Below are 20,121 nucleotides of genomic sequence, written 5' to 3'. Positions count from 1 at the left end.
TTGGGAAAACAATAAATGTATTTATTATATTATAAAGTAACATTAAACAGCAATTATAAATATATTTCGTTATATTATTTATTGGTAAATAAAATATTTTAATATCACCATAGAGAACATAAAATATATTTCTTTCTTTTTTCTGTGCGTATCGCATTAACACTAATATAATATATAAATAAATCAACAAAAAGAAATAGATTTAGTATTAAAAAATTATTAAATTTTACTCTTTTTCAAAACAAATCAATCAGTCTTAACTATCAATTAGAACAAAATAATTATATAATTTGAAGGTACATTTATATTACATTTATATAACGAATTCAGTATTAACAAGATATATATTTCTAATATATCTAATGCAAAATCAACTCTGTTGATCTTGTCTCTGAGATGAATGTCGTTTACATTAAAAAATGTTTTTAAAAGATTTTCGATATTGTGATATATTTACACAACAGAAGAATACGTTAAAATATATTTCATCTAAATTTAGATAGAATATGCTTTATACATATCTAAATATACATACAATAAAAATAACAGTTTTAAAAAAATGACGGAGTTTTAAACCACAATTCTGTGATTTTAATATAAATCAATATCTCATTTATTTTTTAGTCTTGTTCATCGCTATGCGATATATGATAAAAATTCATTTATTATTCGTTTATACTTGATTATTTCGTATATAAACTGTTTCTAAAGTATACAAATTAATATATATATTTATTTATCTATTTTTTTTTTTTTTTTTAGAAATACTGATTTCTTTCACTGGTCTACATTCTTTTCTTTTTATTTTTTCATTTTAATTTTTATTAGAGTAGATAAACATGGATTTTGCTAAGATGTTCCTGTACGCGTTCTAATTTTATCTTTTAAATAATTGGCCACTTGTGTTTGTGAATGTCTAATAGCTAATTGAAGAGGCGTGATACCTTCTTGATTTACGAGTAAAGGATCTGCTCCTGCACCTACCAGTTGTCTTGTAACAGTCATTTGTCCCGTTAATGCTGCCGCATGCAATGCACTTTCACCATTCTGAAAAAAATTTTTGTGTAATTTTAAATGAAAATTATGGAAAAAGAAATTACAGGAAATATTTCAAATATTATTATATACATCAATATCCAATATAAAACTGATTTATTATATTTTAAAATATAAATATATTTTTTATGTTTGTTTGTAAACTATTTAAATAATATTTAAATAATTCCTTAACATTATTAACAATAATTTTATTAACTTTCATTAATTACCAATTTATTTTTACATTTTTCTTAGAATTTAAAATTTTAATTTAAGAGAAATACTTTTACTTACTGGAAGAATACCAAGAGATGGACGGTACTTCAGTAGCTCACCTACAACAGCGGCATGGCCCTTATGAGCCGCCTTAAATAGTGGAGTCGCGCCATCCTATAAAGAAAAAACACTCAGACTAGCTATTCTTTTGAAATGTCGATCCTAACTTCTTCTCTTTGTACGATTATTCTCGACTTACATGTCTGGTGGCATCGACCTTCGCACCAGCTTTCAAAAGCCTCCTCACGACATGATCGTGTCCCATTTGCGCTCCTATCCATAAAGGCGTGGCACCATCGGTTCTTGCAGCATCCGTTTTTGCTCCGTGCTCCAAAAGAACTTCTAAGATACGCACGTGACCATTTTGAGCAGCAATAAATAACGCTGTGGCACCATCCTATACAGATTTTATATCTTTTAATTTAATATTTTTTAATCACATATTAAGAATAATTTTTCTAAATTATTAAGCGAATATAATATTTATCATAAAATTTGAATTATCTCACCTTCATATAAGCATTCGGATTGGCGCCTCTTTCAATCAAACCTTCTACAACATCTAGGTGACCGCACTGGCACGCGACGAAAAGTGGGGTACCGCCATCCTGCAATCGCAACCAGAAATTGTCGATCGTTTCAATTTCACCTGGTTACACGATACTTTTTATTTTGTTCCAACTTACTATGCTACAAGAATCGACGATAGCACCTTGTTCCAATAGAAGACTGGCGATATCCATATAACCACCTTGAGCGGCGAAAAATAATGCCGTAGTACCTGTCTAAAAATAAAAATTAATAAAGTTAAAAAATTTTAATGAAATGAACCAAGAAAATTGTACGAAGTGCCAGAAAATTTTTTGGATTTTATGACAAAACGGAAAAAAAAAAACGAATGATTATTTCCTAAAAAATTATTATACTATTTTTATAAATATATATAATAGAAAAGAATACAAAACAAACTTATAAATACTTTCGCCTCTGTTTCATATTAATTAAAAATAAAAAAGTCGGCTAGAAATCACGAAAGAAGAAATATAAAATATAAATTTAGCTTCTTTCTTAAGAGAAAGTAATATTGTTTTTAATTCTTAAAATATTTAAAATATCGATTAAAAAGAGAATGATAATTTTTTAAAAAGTATATTAATTATTAAAAAAAAGAGAGAAAGCAAAAGATAGAAATTATAAAAGAAGCAATAAAACAATTTGTTTCGAAAATAATAGAATTATATAAATTTGAGATGAATATTAATATATTAAAAAATTTAATTATAAAATATAAAAAAGATAAACATAAAAAGAAAAACTTAAAATAATTATTTTAAATATCGAATATTAAATATTGTCGAATAATTAATAGTCATTCATCTATTTAAATATCATATTCTTCTTAAATTCCATAATCACTTATTTGAATGTTTTATGAATTTAATATTTTATAATTCTAGTATCATTTATATTTCAATCTGTATAAAATTCAAACTGAATTACAATTATCGAAGAAAATTTATTCTATAACATCTTGCAGATAATTGACAGTAAGAACGACATCCTGTCGCCTTTATGGCGACATAGTATCTATTATAATATGTTAGAGATATCCTTTTGTGTCTGTGAAGAATCAATACTTTATATGTAGTTTACTTAATGTCTTGAGAAAGAATTGATGTATTATCATTTGAACTCTTTCCTCATTATAATAGAATATTTCGATTATTGTGATGTAAAATTCCAACATCGTAATAGTTTACAATGAGTGAGTGAAGTATGGTATGAGAAATGAATACATCAATTATAAATGTAAAATATTATCGATAAAATATTATAGTTCTAACATTATGATTCTAATTGTACAAGTTCAATAAGTTCTAGACAATTGATTGATTTAAGTATAAATAACATTCAATATTAGTCTTTTCAATGTTAAATTTTATTGAAACTTATAATGAATCGGGTTCCAAGTAATTGAATAAAAAGAGAGCGATTTCGAATTGAATATCTATCCATCGGTAAAGGAGAGAAAGTACTGGTGTGTGTTTCGAATATCCACGAAAGGAACAACGTATGTCCAGGCCAATGCAAGTCAAACCTGTTCAAGTATCAACTATATATATACTTTCACTGATATTTGTTTCAAAGCATTGATGATCAGTTTGAAAAAAAAACTCCCAATTCATTCAAATCGAGCTATGCTTTTTTTATAAAATATGTAATTTATTTATTGTCGATATTATAATGTTCTCTAGTGCATATATATATATATATACGTTCCGATATTTCTTCAACCATATCAAGCTGGGAGATACAATACCTATCCATTACAAACCGCAGAAATTCTATAATGACGATCAACCTGTCTATCTAGTCATAAATAGATGCCATCGTGATCGAATATATTTTTTTTCATTTAACTTATATCGTCTTCAAAAGCATACGGTATAAAAGACTCTTTCTTTTCAATTCTCGATAATTTATGACTGAATTGAAAATAACCTTATAATAATAATCTATTGATAAATATTTAAAAAAAATTAAAAAACCAATTTTAATTGCGATTAATTATCATATTAATTTAAAAAATTTTGAATATATAATTCGATAAGAATCAATGATTTGCAAGAAATCACTGGACGATAATTTGAAACAAATTCTATGATATATGACGCATATATGTCGAATATGAAGTGGAACGACATAAAAAGTTAAAATTATTTTCCCTCTTCTCTTAGTTTAATTAATTTGTTGGATCGTAGACAAACGTGATAATTAGAGACAAATGGTGCATGGTACCTATAGTGTTGCACTCTGGTCCCCATTAAATAATCGTATCAATTAATGCTTACCGTTCAAAACGGAGAGGATGCTCGGATGGATGACGACCATCGCCGATTTATAATGAACTTGTTACTTCCTGTGAGCAATCTGCTTTCCAGCATACGCTATTTTAACGTTTTATGCGATATAATACGTTTTCTGTGTGCTACGAGAATTGTTTATTTGAAATTCTTATGAAACTTCTTAGTAAAGTTTGGAAAATTTATATCAAGTCAATACTATGAAATTCTGAAATCCTTTTACAAAGTAAAACATATTGTTTTCTTATTAATATTTTATTTTTACCGTAATTGTATATGTAAATAAATACCTGGAATTGAACATTTTCCATTTTTTTTTTTTTTATAAAAATTTGTCAGTTTCTTGAACGATAAAAATAATATACCATTTTAATGTTACTATTTATGATTCAAGTATGACATAGACATTTAAAGTAATACAAATAAGATAAGATTTCGATAAGTCAGATATTAGATAGAAGGTTTTACTTTCGAAAAACGTTCTTAAGCTGAAACTTAAATTAAGAAAAAGATATTTAAAAACTGTAAATGAAGTTAATAAATCTAATTAAATTATTTTTTAAAAATAAAAATATATACACAGAAGATTTAATGAAGAATTAATGAATACGATATTTGAATAACAAGACAATATTGATAATTATGAAAAGATTTGTTTCAATCGGTCGAAAGTCTGTTTCTTAAACGAGGCCAAATTTAAGGGATTAGTGTGTCACGAACGCCCACGCACGATTTTCAATCTGATACCAGCAATTTGTGCAGAAACCGCGTTTAGACAGTTTGAGCTCCACGTGAGTTCTACGTGGCCGGTTCCATATTATAGCAGATATTGCTGTTGAAATGCATTAGAAACACGCGAACCTGCGTATACTGCGATGCAACCTAACATGCTTCGCTTCAGCAACCTTGAATATGCTTACCGACAAATATACATATTTAAAACGTTATAAACACATATTTTATACACAGGTATTTTATGCGCCAACCAGAGTATTTAAGAAGCGAGATATTATATATATATATATATATCATATATTTATCGCGACCTCGTCGTATTCAGGTCGCACTTTTTAGAAACTATAAAATAAGTATGTCTAATTGGCTGACGTTAATGAATTCACGTGTAAGCTTTCAATGCAAATAGAAATTTTCTCGTTGTTTCGATTCACTTTTGCTGATTCTTACTATATTATTTTTATTTCTTAGATTCACATTGTTAATTGTTTAACATTAAAAATTACCAGAAGAAATCATTCGATTTATTCGAAAATTATATTTCATATGATTGTTATCCATTTATCATCGCATTTTTGGAATACTATTCATTTTAAAATGCATCAGCATGATTAAGAAGAATACTTTTCACGAATCATGGCATTTAATTAAAAAATGATATTATTTTTTAACATAGAAAACAAAATCACGGTATTTGTTGAATTTGAAAGAAGGATACGTTCTCTAATCTCTTAATATGAGTTAGAAACTCGCCTATTATCGACCACATAATCGACTTACGATTGGAGAAACAAAACAGTTCGTGATTAATTGCATCTTTCTCGCATTTATATTCTATCATTATATTCTACTTTTCTTTTATTTCTCTCTTTTCTTTCAATAATTAAAATTGATTAAGAATTCATTTAGATCGTGAATAAAGCGATAATAATTTCAAAAATAATTATTAATAAAGTTCAAATTGCTATCAATAAAAATAAATAAATTTTGAAAATCGAATTGTGATGATTGTATTAATGCGTATTTAATCTCTACATTATTATCATTATTTAGTTTCAAATATTCAGAAAAAATTTTTTTCATTTTTCTTTATTTTGATATTGTTATATCTTTATTTATTCATCAATATTTTATATCTAAAAAAAAAAAAAATAGTGAATGTAATTTAAACATTAATATATTAAAAGAGAAAATAAATAAAAATATCACATAAAGATCGCTTGTCTAAAACTATCTTTAATTAATCACGTATCAGATTTTTTAATTGAAAGCTAAATAGATATTTTATAACCGAAAATCACAACATGGTCCCGTATTTTATTGAATTTGCATACAATACAGAGATTCTTGATGGTACCTGAAAGTATATGTGAACTCAGCGATAAATCGTTACGAGCCATTTAAAAAAAGCCACTCGACTGCTTCCTGGTGCCTCATGTTACATGTATATAAGCAACAAGTTTTTTATGTCGCACAGACTTTTCGAACCCTATGAATAGATCAAAAATTATGTTTTCTATTTCTATTTTGGAAAACTAGTAAAAGAACTATAGGCATCATTTTTTCTTCGTAAGTTCATAATCAACAAAAACATAAAGATTAATTATCGGATACAAATAGAGCACGACATCATCAGTGCGATATAGATCATCAAAAATTAAAAATAGAAATATTATCGAAGAATGATATCTTTACCTTAATTGAGTTTATTCAAGTATTATTATGAAACTGTTGATAATAAACTGATGATAAATATAATGGTATATTTATAAAAAACATAACCGTCCTTCGGAATATTTCAACGAAATAATATGTATATTTCCTTAAAATCATAAGAAAATTATAATTATATTAAAAAAAATATACAACAAAAAACTAACTTTTAGCTATCATAAAAAGTATTTCCCTTCAATGGGTAACGGGGTTGCCAGGACGCGCACGTTCAACGGATTTCATTCACTCTTAGTTCATTCATGGGCCGGCTACGTGTGCTCAGGACTTACCAGCCGTCTGGCATTAGGATCCGCCCCTTGTTGTAGCAATTCGGTGACCGCTTCCATATAGCCTCCAGCAGCGGCTAATATTAAAGGCGTTGTGCCATCCTAAAAATGGATGAAATGATCAATGATTTATAGTAAAGATGATAATAAATCAGTGAAAAATATTTTTTTTGATTTCTATTAAAAAATTTGAACAAATTTTATTTAATTGATTATAAATTGATTGGGATGCGACCATTTCATTATGATCTCAATAATGAAAATCCCCCTGAATTTCTAATTGATTTAAACGGATCTTGCGATTACTCACAAATCAATAAACAGATACATATCATTAAACAGACAATTAAGATTCATAAATTTATCGTATAATTTCAATCATTTATACTTGACATTTGATACAATTTCTACTTTATTATATTCCTGTATTATCGAATCATGTATCATTAATTGATAATTTACTATAATAACGACGATTGTTGTTCCTCAATTGATGTAACGACCAATTAAATAGTCCAGACTTTAATGATATGTTTAATTTAACTGATCATTTGCAAATTAGTAAAAAAAAAACGATAGCACGACATTTAAAATCGCCATGACATTTAAAAGAAGGTTAATGTAAACTATATCTATTTTGATTACATTCCAAATTCTATATAGTGAAGATAAATTTGATTGTATGCCAAAGTAGAACGAATATCTATACGTAATCTAATAAATTAGATGAGAAATAATGTTATTATTTATTCTTTTAATGACATGTGATGATTTGCATATTGAATCGATTGACCCAACAATAGCCGCTTGATAATAGTAACTGATTTCTTATTTATCTAGTCTATCGTACGATACATCGAACGAATAATTTTTCCAATTTACCTTATCTTTGCAATCTACGTGAACACGACCAGAATCTAAGAGAACTCGAAGACGCTTTGCATCTCCACGTGCCGCTGCCAGATGTAATTCCACATCCCAAGGTGATTCTTTCTATATAATAAAGAAGGAAAATAGATTTTACAATAAAGCAATTCGATTTCATGAAATATTGATTTATTTTCCTAATTTCTTTGATAATCTATTTTTTTCCTAATAATTTTTATAGACCCCAAAAATATAACGATAACGNTATATATATATCGATCTTCAATAATACAATCGATTAAATAATCATAATCAAGAAAGGTAAATGAACTATAAATTTATTCGACTGTAACTGAAATCGCATTATACGAAATTATGCAGTCTTTCACAATTTCTCTGCTTTTCTTGTGAAACTTACAAACTTTTGAATACTTTTATAACATAAATTTTTCAAATATTGTTTTAATCAACACTTTTAATATAATAAATTGAGATTAAATAATTATTATACATATATTTATCGCATACATAATGAAATCACGAAATGCGTAAATTCATAATTAAAATATAAATCGACATTCTAATATATATATATATATATATATATATATATATATATATATATACAGTAATATAATAATAGATATATAACTTATATTTAAATAATTTTTTTATGCAATGTATATATCATGAAAACTTATCAAAGTGTAATATTTTTTTCAAATAATCTATGTTTTCTCGTATTAAGTACATCAATACATTTTTTACGATCTCAATCCATTACTATAGTCATAAATATTTAAAATTACTTATTCATTTATATCTAATATTAAAATAAATTGAAAGATAAAAGCGATAATAATTGTAATCATGCATATAATCAACAAAACAGTGTAACTTATTACACTGTCAAGAAATGACATCAGTTCTCCGTAAATTTATTCTGATCTCATCTAGTTTTATGTTTCTAAATGCATACATATTATATAAAAGAGTATTAAAGTTTTTCTCTGTCTATTACTATATGCATATTTTAATAATAAATGAATATATAAATAATCATAAGAAAGATTATAAGAAAGAAATTATATTTTTTTATGAGAATATATATTTTATTATATTTTAAACATAAATTTTAAACATAAATTTTGAAATTCAATATTAAATTAAAATTAATAAGTTTAAATTATAATTGAAATTGTTTATTTATTTATTTATTTTTTGGAATAAAACAAAAATTTATTATATAAATTATTAACTTAAATTATTAATTTATTATATATTAATATATTAAATTAATATTTCAAAAATTAAGTTAAAATTCGTTAAAAACGTTTTTTATTTACATTTTAAAATGTGACATGTAATATTTCATTCAAAACATATCCAAATTGAATGTATATGTTATATTGTATAATGGAATTTTAATGAAAAAAAAAACTTACCTTCATAGACATGTCGATGAGCACGTGTAATAAGAACGTGCGATTAATATTTTATTATTTTTAACAAAAAAACGAATAAGTGCACTTAATATTAATATTGTAATTGCATCGTAATGCATGAAGTATACTTTCGATTACATATTATATATTAACTTTACTTCTAATATACATGTAATAAATAAAACATATTTTAACATTGGACACACTTTCGTATCACAGTTTATTTAAACGCGTAAGAGAATATTAACACACTTCTCATGTTTACGAAATACGAAGGCACATCATAAGAGCATCATGATTTACCGGATGACTTCAAGTCACCGAATGTCCGATGGAACTGTTTGACAGTAATATAGGCAGGGAATGTTTCTTTTAATATCCGCTTGGTGGTGTTACTTGTCATAAAATTGTAACGGACAGTATACTGTCACAATATATATATGTATTTATAGAGTTTTACAAATTTCTACATATATGAATATAATATGAAGAAAATTTCAAAATATGATTAAAGATATATAATAAAAAGTAAATAAAAACATAGATTATTATTGAATTTATAATATGTTATTAATAATTTTATATTTTTTCTTATTTTTTTTTATAAAATTGTTTAATTTCGTACAAAAAATTTTGATTTGGCGCGTGCTGGTGTTTTTATTGTCCAATCAAATTGGATAAAAATTTAATATTACGTCACATAATTCGTAAAAACCCTAAAAACGCATAACTTAATATGCATAAAATTTTTGAATAAATGAATTTTGATAGTTAATTTCAAAATCTATGAAAAGAATTCAAAATTTTTAATATTTCAAATTAAAATATATTCGAAATTATGAAATTAATATCTATTAATAAACATTTAAATAAATAGAAATATATAGAGATTTATTCTCTATATTGGTAAACTTGATTTTATTTTATGATATTCATACTATATCGTAAGAGTTCTTTTCCATAGGAAGCCATTTTACGGTACTCTTTTAGTAAGTAAAAATAAGAATTTATTTTAATTTATAATTTCATAATATTATATTTTTTCACATAAAAATATAATTTCATACTATAAATTTTATTGTAGATATAAAAATGGAGAACGATAATGGAGTACTTGTTGACTTATACATCCCAAGAAAGTGGTAAGTAACACGTGGATTGCAATTTTTTATGATATAAAAATAAAGTATTTCTTTAAATAAAAATTGTAAATATAACTGAAAAGAATTAAAAATTTAAATAAATTATAATAATCATATATTTTATAGTTCATCAAGTAATCGTATTATACATGCTAAAGATCATGCATCTATTCAATTAAGTATTGCTGATGTTGATCCTGAAACTGGACGCATGAGTGATTCACAAAAAATGTATGCAATTTGTGGAGCTATACGCCGAATGGTATGTTTTTTAAATTTTATTTAATTTTTAATTTTTTGTTATTAATAATTTATTTTTTAGGGTGAATCTGATGATTGTTTGGTAAGACTTGCAAAAAATGATGGTATATTACCAAAAAATTTTTAATATATAACTCTTTTATTCTTTCAATAAAAATATAAAAATTTAAATAATGTGTATTATTGTATTAAACTATTGACTTAAATTATATTTATAAACTTATAAAGGTTTTTTTGTATATATAATTTATTATATAATTTTTGTACATAGAGTTTTATATATGAAATGAATTATTATATACACATATAGAAAGATAATTTTTTAATGTTTCATATTTTTTTTGATGGAACAATTTTTTTTTGTTAATTCTATTTCAAAAATTTTGTTTGCAATAATTATATAAAAATAAAAATTACTTTAAAAATATAGTTGTATGTGTCAAAAAAATATGATTTCAATTGCATTTAACAAAAATTTATAAACATGCTAAAATATATATATCCATTTTAAATTTTATATTATATATATATAATGTGTTGAATAATAAGAATTAGTATAAATTTTTTAATACTTTGAAGAATTATCTCATATTTCTTAAGGATGTATATATATATATATATATATACTCATATATATATATATATAGTATAAGTATAGTCTCTTAATTTATTATTGGACATAATTATTATTGTAATCAGTAGCAATCAAAAGTTACAGTTTTTTCATGTTTTTTTAATTTCAAATATATTGAAATTTTTAGCAGAGTTATAAAACTAAGCAACATTTATTAATTGATAAAAATATTTCATAATCTTGTGCATATATTACGATTGGGAAAATATGGAAATTTGTAATTATTCAATATACTTTAATTCCAAAAATTTCTATTATGTATTAATATTATTTACTGGGAACTTGATTTTTAAGCATAAATATTATTAAAAAGTGATGGAACTGATATTTTAGATTTAAAATATTACCCTGAGCATATTCTATTGATGTTATGTTTTTGTTTTTGATCAATATGATTACTATATCCATGATTAGGCCAATAAATTACATACAGATTAATATTTTGAAAGATTAATTTTCAATCACATATGCAAAATTTTAATTTCATATAATAAAAACTAATATAATGTATTACTAGATATCACTAAAAAAAGAATATTATAAGCATAAAGAATTAAATTTTTTTGATACTTATCAATATTTTGAAATCAATAAAATATATAATAGTAATATCATATAAAATTTAAATATTACTTGGATTAGTTTAATGAAACATTATATTTTAATCTTTTTTGTAACTACTATTTTGTTACAAAATGTCTTGAGCACTACAAATCTATTTTTTTAACTAAAATTTATACATCTAATTGCAATGAATGCAGAAATTTCTTTAGAAAATAAAATTACTGGTCAATTATTCAAGGCAATCTATGATTTTATAAATTTCATATATATCTTACACTATTTTTATACACAGTTAAGCCTGTGTATCAAACATTTAACACAGGAGTATCTGATAAGGAATGAACGCGATTGAATCTACGATTTTTTAGACTTGCAATCGCTTCTGCAAGATCTGCTCTTTTACTAAAAAAATCAACTATTGCTTGACCTGTTAAGGCAGATGCTAAAAACTGTTCAACACTTATTGTCCAATCTGGACCAGTAGATGCAACTATGTTTGATGGGTTTCCATTACGATCATGTGACTGAAAATCATTATTTATGTATAATTTATAATATATGAGATGATTTATGTAATATAAATAATGTGTTACCCGTTCCATAATTGAAGATGTTTGTTGAACAGCAATAGCGGCTAGAAGTAAACTATCTTCAGATTCATCTCTACCAACATAAAACTTTTTGCCAACATCGCCTAATTGAAGTAAAAGTGTACCTATATATTACGAACATTTTTTTTTATTATTTATATGATATAGATTTAAATAGTAATAATATTTTTATATTTGTAGTACATATAATTTACCTATTGAAGCTATACAATGATAAGTTTCTTGTTCTTCTGGTTGTGCAGGAAACATGTCATAAAGAGTTTTCCATAATGCAATAAAATGTCCTTGTGACATTTTTGGCACAGTTTTAAGATCCAATGGACTATCTTTAGATGCTATCATAGAACGTAAACTACCCATGCTTTGAACTTCCCATGATTGATCTCCTTGTTGGCTGGTCAAACTTGTCGAGCGAGATAAAGTACCAATACTAGGTTCTTCTGCTAAACTAACTGGCATTTCCAAAGAAGCAACGCTTTGTTCCATACTATCAAAAAAATCTGTAGCTTCAGCTGCTACTTCAGCACCATCTGATATTAATTATCCAAATAAATATTCTTTTATTATAATATTTTTAAATATAAAATAATATTTACCAGAATGCGTTGGTGATTCAAAATCAGCTGGTGTAAGTAGTGGTGGTAAGTGTAGAGTATATAAAAGTTTTAATCTTTGTGTTAAATCTGCAGTTGCTGTCATACCAATTGCTTGTACTAATTCCCGAAAGTTCAGTAGACCATCACGATTACGATCCATTAACTGATAGTACAATAGTACTTATGAACATTTTCTGTATTTGCTTGATCTTATTCAATAGAATTAAGATATACATAGGTGTTAATTCTCTAATATTTTTTATCAATTATTATAATTGTTTTTTTTCAGATACAGGTAACTATATTTAAAAAAAATTACTTTTTAAACTCAAATTTAAAATTACTTTAACTTACACGGAATAATCGGGCAGCGAGAGATTCAGCTTGACTACATTTTCCCCATGGGGATAAACCACCAAATAATATTCTAAATAATTCAAAATCTATTTTATATGCTTCATAAGGGGGCTGTGTTGGATCATAACGATCAGGTTCAGATTTTCGTTGACTCATTAATTCTTCTCTTACTAAATTTAATAAATCCTAAATAATAATACAATTATTTTTTAAACAGTTTTATATATATATATATATATTTTTAAATATATATAATACCTGTAATTATAAAATATATATAATACCTGTAATTCTTCCATTGTCATATATTTATCAACAATAACACTCCTAATTACATTTTTCTCAATTCCATCTTCCAAACTTTGAACTACCCTCAATCTGTGTTTTAAACGAAGTCTTTCTATTCCACCAATAGTCAAAGATCCATATCTTGAATATGCTTCATATATTAAAGTCTGAACAGATATACTCTAAATTGACGAATATACATAAATGTAAATAGATAAAATTTTTAATGCTTACAAATACAATTCATAAAAGTATTCTTACTCTATTAGGAGTAGCACTATCAACTGGTCTAGGAAGTATAAGTCCCTCATCATTGTATACACCTCCAAGATAATCTGTTAATAACTGCATTGCTTCACCATCGTCACGGCAATTTAATAATTTATCTTGGTTCCACTCCAGTACTGTCAATGCTATCTGACACAGGAAGAAAGACCTGTTTACTTCAAATTTCTTCTGTACGTAATTTATTCTGTATTTATTAGAAAGAATGTCAATAAAATTTAATATTTTGACTAATAAAAAATAATTAAGGAGCTAAAAATAAAGTATACATAAAATGTGTTATACCTGGAAAATTACTTTTGCTCCATCATAGAAAAAACAATCCATTATATTTACTGCACTACTTGTTGGCATAACGCTTAAAAATATAGTTAAGAACCATGAAAGTGATATAACTTTAATAAGACCAAGTTCTTGCAACCTAGCATGTAAAGTTGGTAAATGTTCAGCAGCTAGTTCTTCTAAAAGACCTTGATCAACAAGAGCACCGACTACTCTTCTATCATAATAATCGGGTAATAATGATTCACATACATTACATAATTGCCAAAATGCAGATTCTTCTGAGCAATAAATTAATAGTACTGAAGCTACTATATTCATAGCCTGACAATAACCTGTTTCAAAACAATTAAAATGATAATTTTTTGAAATTTTTATAACAATAACTACAGATAAAATTTTTACCAATTTGTGGATTTTTCCAAGCATATGCAGAAAGAACTCTTCTTAAAGCACTGATACCAGTGTCAGATTGAAATGCTGGATGTTCAGGTAAAGATCGATGCAAATCTCGTTCTATTTCCTCATTTGCTTGACATGATTTACCTAAAGATTGATCAACTAATGACTTATATAGTCCTGGATTCATTACCATTTCATTTAAAGCACCTATAAATAAATTGAAATTATATTACCTTAACATAATTGTGTGAATAGGATTACATTTATTATATTACCAGAAAAAGTAAGCCAAACTTCTCCTCTAAGAGATTGTGGTACACCCTGAATTATAAGTTTTGCTGTCTCTGTCGTTCTGTACATTGTAATTCCTCTGCCATATTCTGCAAAATGAAGTTCCCATTGTTTTTCTTTAGCTTCTTGTTTTAATGCTGCTTCATTAGTTAATGGAGCTTTAAATAAAGTCATTAATGGTGGTTGTGGTTTCCAATCATTAACTGATTTAGTTTCTTTGCAATTGCTGTCATTATGTTTTATAATATTTTGAGAAAATACATGATCAATATTCCTATATCAAAATAAAATATATTAATTAAAATGTAAATATATTATTAAATTGTAATGTAAAATTGTAAAATTAGTAATATTATGTAAAAACTTACAAATTTGATAATTTAGATCTTGCTAATAATTCAGATATTTTTTGTACGACAAAATCACGATCATGAATCTGAGCAAATAAAAATGAAGATCGAGCAGTTGTCACTAGGATAGATTTATCTATTCCTGTACTGGATGATTGATTTTCAGCAGGTTCAATAAGTCTTACTTCTCTTAATGGTATAACTAAACTTACTAATCCTCTTACCTAAATTGATAAAAGTATTAAATGGCATTATTAAGCATAAATTTTTATATAATAAATTTAATTAAATTTTTATATTTAATTATATTTACCCTGCTTTCAAAACAAAGATAATTTTGAGAGAGAAATATTTTTCCCCATACGTATCTTTTATTATATGGTGTCCATAATGTTGCATCAATACTGCCATCCAATTTTTCAATACCTGGCAATCTGAATTGTAATCTATAAGCTTCAGAATGTGCTCGTGCATCAAGATCCCTTTTTAAGAAAGATGGTTTTTTAGGTACATTTTTGCTGTAAATATAATTATCATTGTATTAATATATATAAATTTTATTCGAAATTTTTAAATTATCAAATACCTTAATTTGCTTAATAATTCTCTATCTTCATTAAAACCACTTTTTTCATCTATAAGTCTAATAAAAATAAAATAATATTAATTTATTAAATATATTTTTTCATTCTTATTTTGATGTAATTGATTACTTGATATAAATAATATTACCTTTTCATAGCAATATTTGTAAGTTGTTCCATTAATGAATATGTTTCAGATTTATGAAGAAACATTGAAAAATAATGCTACAAGAAAAATAAAAAAAAATTACTTATCATAAAAAATGTAATATCTTAAATAATAAACAATACAATATCTTATTTACCTCTTTATTTTCTCTTGTTACAACTCGTATACTATCTGGAAACAAGATGGAATTAGTTTTACTTAATTCAGTAATATCAGCCCATCTTATAATTAATTTTGTTTCTCTTGCCAAAATATAGGCATAAAAACACATATGATTTATTGATAAATATAACCATCCTTGTCTAGGTAAACGAGATTTCCAATAACTAAAAAAAAATATAGTATATGTAAAATTTGTAAGTTTTATTAAAATTTTATATATTTTTAGATTAACTATACAAATACCTGCATGAATAATAATTGACTAATTTATCTTCTTTTGGTATATTAAAAAGTTGATGAAATTTAAAAGATACAGTTTTAAATGATTCTGGATCCTCTTCTGTGAAATAAATTTTAATAATTATGTACAAATTTTACTTTTTTATTAATTTCATAGTAAATAATTTACCATCTGCAAATTGACAATCTGGTACATTGTTTGCAATAATAGATTGTATTTTACAACAAACAAATTCAGTAATTTCTTCTTCAGTATCAAATGATGTTAAAGTATCCATTAAATTAGAATGAAGCCATTCCCAATCTTGTAAAATTTCTTCATGTGTCAAAGAGCATGCAACTGCTATATAAATTAAAAAAATAAATCAATATATTTATAAATAAAAAGTAAAAATTATGAAAAAAATAAATATTTAAAATTAAATTTTCTATGTTAAAAACTAAATTTTCTATGTTGAAATACCTTACCCCAATAAACTTCTGATGATGGCGTTTGATGTAATATTCTAAATGGTGGAGGTTTAGTGTCAAAAACACTATCCAATGTTCCTACCAATATAGAAGTAAGACCTTTTGTTTTTCCATGTCCTTTACGACGTTGTAAAACAAAATATACAGTTGCTTGTTCTGTTATCCTATATAATAAAAATAACAAAATAAAATCATTTTTCCTTAAAAAAAAATATAAAATTCATTTATTCATTGTAAAACACAATAATTATAATTACATAATATACTATTTATATTTCTATTATATAAAGCTAATATCAAATTTTTCTGTATATTAAAAAAAAATATAAGTATAATAAATTTAATTGCATAATAAAGAAAGTAAATATTTTAAAATAAAAAAAAACAAATCATAAAAAACATAATAAATATATAAATATAAAGACATAATAAAGATACACAACATTATAAAGATATAAAAAACTTTAGTTAATAAAAACTGTAATTTTTATTTTTGTAATTTATAATATTACAAAACAACAATAATTTCGTATAATATTATATTTATAGAATATTATAATTATAGAAATATACATATCAATAGAATTTTTCACTTTTCATTTATACTTTATTCATAAATATTATTGAAGGGGAAATTAATCTCGTAGATAATTAGTAAAATGATTTTAATAGCGCGAATATTTCTTATCGTTAATAAACCGTATCTCTTATGTACAATATATTGTAATTTATATTTTTATATTGAATGATAACATATAGAAAAATATAGCAATAATTTAAAATTCTTGACATATTAGAACTTTAAACATTTCAAGATATTTAAAAATATAATTAATAAATTCTTTTAAGAAATATATTAAGTTTAATATCATTAGTTATATTTACGAAGTATAAACAAATAATTTTAATTAAAAAATTTACAAATTAATTAAAATGATAATTATTTGTATATATGAAGTAATAGTTAATAGTTAATTTTGAATATATTAATTGCTCGAAGATTACTAAAATGCCTAAGTATTTGTCTGTCAGCTGTCTTTGACATACGATGTAAACAGTAATTATAACAGAACATAGAACATTGTATACACGTATTAATTTACCAAAAAGCATTTGCCAGTAGAACCTCTTGTGGCTTCACCCACATATTGATCACTATTGTTCCAGCACATATGGCACTAACGATACAAATTCAAACACACTTTATCCAAGCCACTAGCAAAATTCGTTGCCTGAGTAATAGAAAAAATACTTGCCAAAGATAAACACTAACATGAACTCTACTACAAATCACGTCAGCTGCGTCAATTTTTGCAATTTCGCCATATTCTCGATTCAAAATGTTACTAAGAATGTAATATTTTTACTTTGGAATATTTCATTTTTTTAAAAAATATTTTATAATAGAATATAAATTAAATAAAATTATTGATAAATATATTATATTGATACGCAAATATGTATATGAAGTTTAAAAATAATAAATTTTAATATTTTTAAAATAATATTATTCTCTGGAACTACAATTGATACCATATTATATATATGTATATATATATAAAAGTTTGAAAAGCACTTGATAAAATATAATAAATCATAATTTTTATTTTATAATAAATATATTGTTAGAAAGTAGATGTCGCTACAATTTTTAATTCATGTAAACTCCTGTATGAGATAACAGCAATACACAAGTAAAGTTAGTGTTATACGATTAGGTTACGTCTTTTCGCGAAATTTTTCATTGCAGAGAAAATGGCGTCTCTCGCGGGAGTTCGTATTTTAATAAGAAATACCGGTGCTTTTAGAAATTTGATCACTCGAACGTGTTTACGAAGTGCCATCACGCAATTTCAATTAAATGAAAGATTATTTCATTGTAAAAGACAAAGTATCTTCACAGTTATACCTCAGGTAAATATTACTTTTCTATGATTTTCGTGAATTCTTTTCGATAGTTCATATATCCTATTTTAAATTACGCATTATGTAATCAAAATAATTCTGTTTTAAGTAAAACAATTAATATAAGAAAATGTAAAATATAGGATTTAAAATATTCTATCGATTTAGTATGTCATGTTTTAATTAAATTGAATATACATAAAGTAGTAAGTGAAGTCCACTCTTACAGTATAAATTCAGATTTTATTTCATTAATGATATTATATTTAATTATATTTATTGCCATACTTATATAAAAAATTAATACTTTTTAATTATAATTGTAAATTTAATATTAATATTACTTTCTTTTATTATAATTATATGTTTTAATATAAAGATTATAATTATATTAATTATGTATTCTATTTAATTATATATATATAATATATATAATATTGTAAATAGGTAAATATACAAAATATTCGTACATCCACTTCAAAACCTAAAACTCAAGAACTAGAAGAACGTGTTTTAAATGTGGTCCAAGCTTATGATAAAATAACTGCTGACAAGGTTGTAAAGTTATATATTTTTTACAAACTATTATTTTACAGGGCACACGAGTCAAGCAGGTGCGTCAGTATGGCCATAAGGCACCATTATCACTTGACCTTATTCGCCAGCGTGTACTTTTAGTACTCAATCTCTATGATAAAGTTGATGTTCAGAAGGTATCTATTCACAAGATAATACAACATTAAAGAATACTTGTGAAAGTGTTTTGCAAATATATAGGATCATATTTGAAAAACATTTTCATAAATATTTTTTCAATAATTTCCAATAAAAAAAATCTTTAGAGCTTATTAATGATATTTGTAAAACACTTAATAGATAGCTTCTCAGAAAAGTATGGTAGATTAACACTTCGCTTGAATCGTGATGTCTATAATAAATTAATATATTTAATTATTTATTCACTTTTTATATATATTATCATTAAAAATTTGATATCTTGTGCAGTTATCTTTGAACTCTCATTTTATGGAAGATTTGGGTTTGGATTCTTTGGATCACGTAGAAATTATAATGGCTATAGAAGATGAATTTGGTTTTGAAATACCAGATATGGATGCACAGAAGCTTCTACGACCTGCGGATATAGTACGTTACGTTGCCGATAGAGAAGATGTTTACGAATAATAAATATTCATATAATATAAATCATCTCATTAGTCAAGCTTTTTTATTTTTAAAATATTGTTTAAAAAAAAATTAAATTTCATTTCTCCTGTATATAATATAAATTGTAAAAATAAA

At 24.6% G+C, this 20,121-nt stretch overlaps 4 protein-coding genes across 7 annotated transcripts; 2 read left to right on the top strand and 2 right to left on the bottom strand.

The window, feature by feature from the left end:
* Positions 1-708: 708 nt before the first annotated feature.
* Positions 709-9,533, bottom strand: LOC122712430 (ankyrin repeat domain-containing protein 29). Its single transcript, XM_043932120.1, has 8 exons — positions 9,226-9,533; positions 7,796-7,906; positions 6,917-7,015; positions 2,001-2,099; positions 1,824-1,922; positions 1,514-1,711; positions 1,333-1,428; positions 709-1,047 (listed from the first exon to the last, which is right to left on the bottom strand). The coding sequence occupies exons 1-8, from the start codon at positions 9,235-9,237 to the stop codon at positions 850-852; spliced, it is 912 nt and encodes a 303-aa protein (XP_043788055.1). The 5' UTR covers positions 9,238-9,533; the 3' UTR covers positions 709-849.
* Positions 9,534-10,175: 642 nt separating this feature from the next.
* On the top strand, positions 10,176-10,799 carry LOC122712390 (40S ribosomal protein S21). The gene is made up of 4 exons (XM_043932021.1): positions 10,176-10,214; positions 10,310-10,367; positions 10,494-10,629; positions 10,690-10,799. Exons 2-4 carry the CDS (start codon positions 10,318-10,320, stop codon positions 10,753-10,755), a joined length of 252 nt encoding a protein of 83 aa, XP_043787956.1. The 5' UTR covers positions 10,176-10,214; positions 10,310-10,317; the 3' UTR covers positions 10,756-10,799.
* A 1,055-nt stretch (positions 10,800-11,854) lies between these two features.
* LOC122712389 (TBC1 domain family member 9) lies at positions 11,855-18,260 on the bottom strand. 2 transcript variants are annotated; one of them, XM_043932020.1, is made up of 19 exons: positions 18,018-18,260; positions 16,912-17,078; positions 16,613-16,786; positions 16,447-16,543; positions 16,178-16,367; positions 16,021-16,097; positions 15,875-15,931; positions 15,602-15,806; positions 15,307-15,512; positions 14,923-15,212; positions 14,651-14,854; positions 14,249-14,580; positions 13,940-14,095; positions 13,675-13,860; positions 13,388-13,576; positions 13,034-13,196; positions 12,632-12,952; positions 12,420-12,541; positions 11,855-12,350 (listed from the first exon to the last, which is right to left on the bottom strand). In XM_043932020.1, the coding sequence occupies exons 1-19, from the start codon at positions 18,059-18,061 to the stop codon at positions 12,132-12,134; spliced, it is 3,399 nt and encodes a 1,132-aa protein (XP_043787955.1). In that variant the 5' UTR covers positions 18,062-18,260; the 3' UTR covers positions 11,855-12,131. The 2 variants fall into 2 exon arrangements, with proteins under 2 accessions (XP_043787955.1, XP_043787954.1); XM_043932019.1 differs by having other exon boundaries at positions 11,857-12,350; positions 12,632-12,967; positions 18,018-18,258.
* A 260-nt stretch (positions 18,261-18,520) lies between these two features.
* On the top strand, positions 18,521-20,121 carry LOC122712284 (acyl carrier protein, mitochondrial). Of its 3 annotated transcripts, XM_043931809.1 has the most exons (4): positions 18,521-18,828; positions 19,267-19,377; positions 19,416-19,532; positions 19,825-20,121. In XM_043931809.1, the coding sequence occupies exons 1-4, from the start codon at positions 18,670-18,672 to the stop codon at positions 20,002-20,004; spliced, it is 567 nt and encodes a 188-aa protein (XP_043787744.1). In that variant the 5' UTR covers positions 18,521-18,669; the 3' UTR covers positions 20,005-20,121. The 3 variants fall into 3 exon arrangements, with proteins under 3 accessions (XP_043787744.1, XP_043787742.1, XP_043787743.1); XM_043931807.1 differs by lacking the exon at positions 19,267-19,377 and having other exon boundaries at positions 18,525-18,828; XM_043931808.1 differs by lacking the exon at positions 19,416-19,532 and having other exon boundaries at positions 18,526-18,828; positions 19,267-19,374.

Source organism: Apis laboriosa, unplaced genomic scaffold (genome assembly GCF_014066325.1).
Source record: "Apis laboriosa isolate Shangri-la unplaced genomic scaffold, ASM1406632v1 scaffold1_cov151, whole genome shotgun sequence".
Lineage (NCBI taxonomy): Eukaryota > Metazoa > Arthropoda > Insecta > Hymenoptera > Apidae > Apis > Apis laboriosa.
Note: the sequence above shows the minus strand (reverse complement) of the source record. Positions and strands in the feature narration are given on the sequence as shown.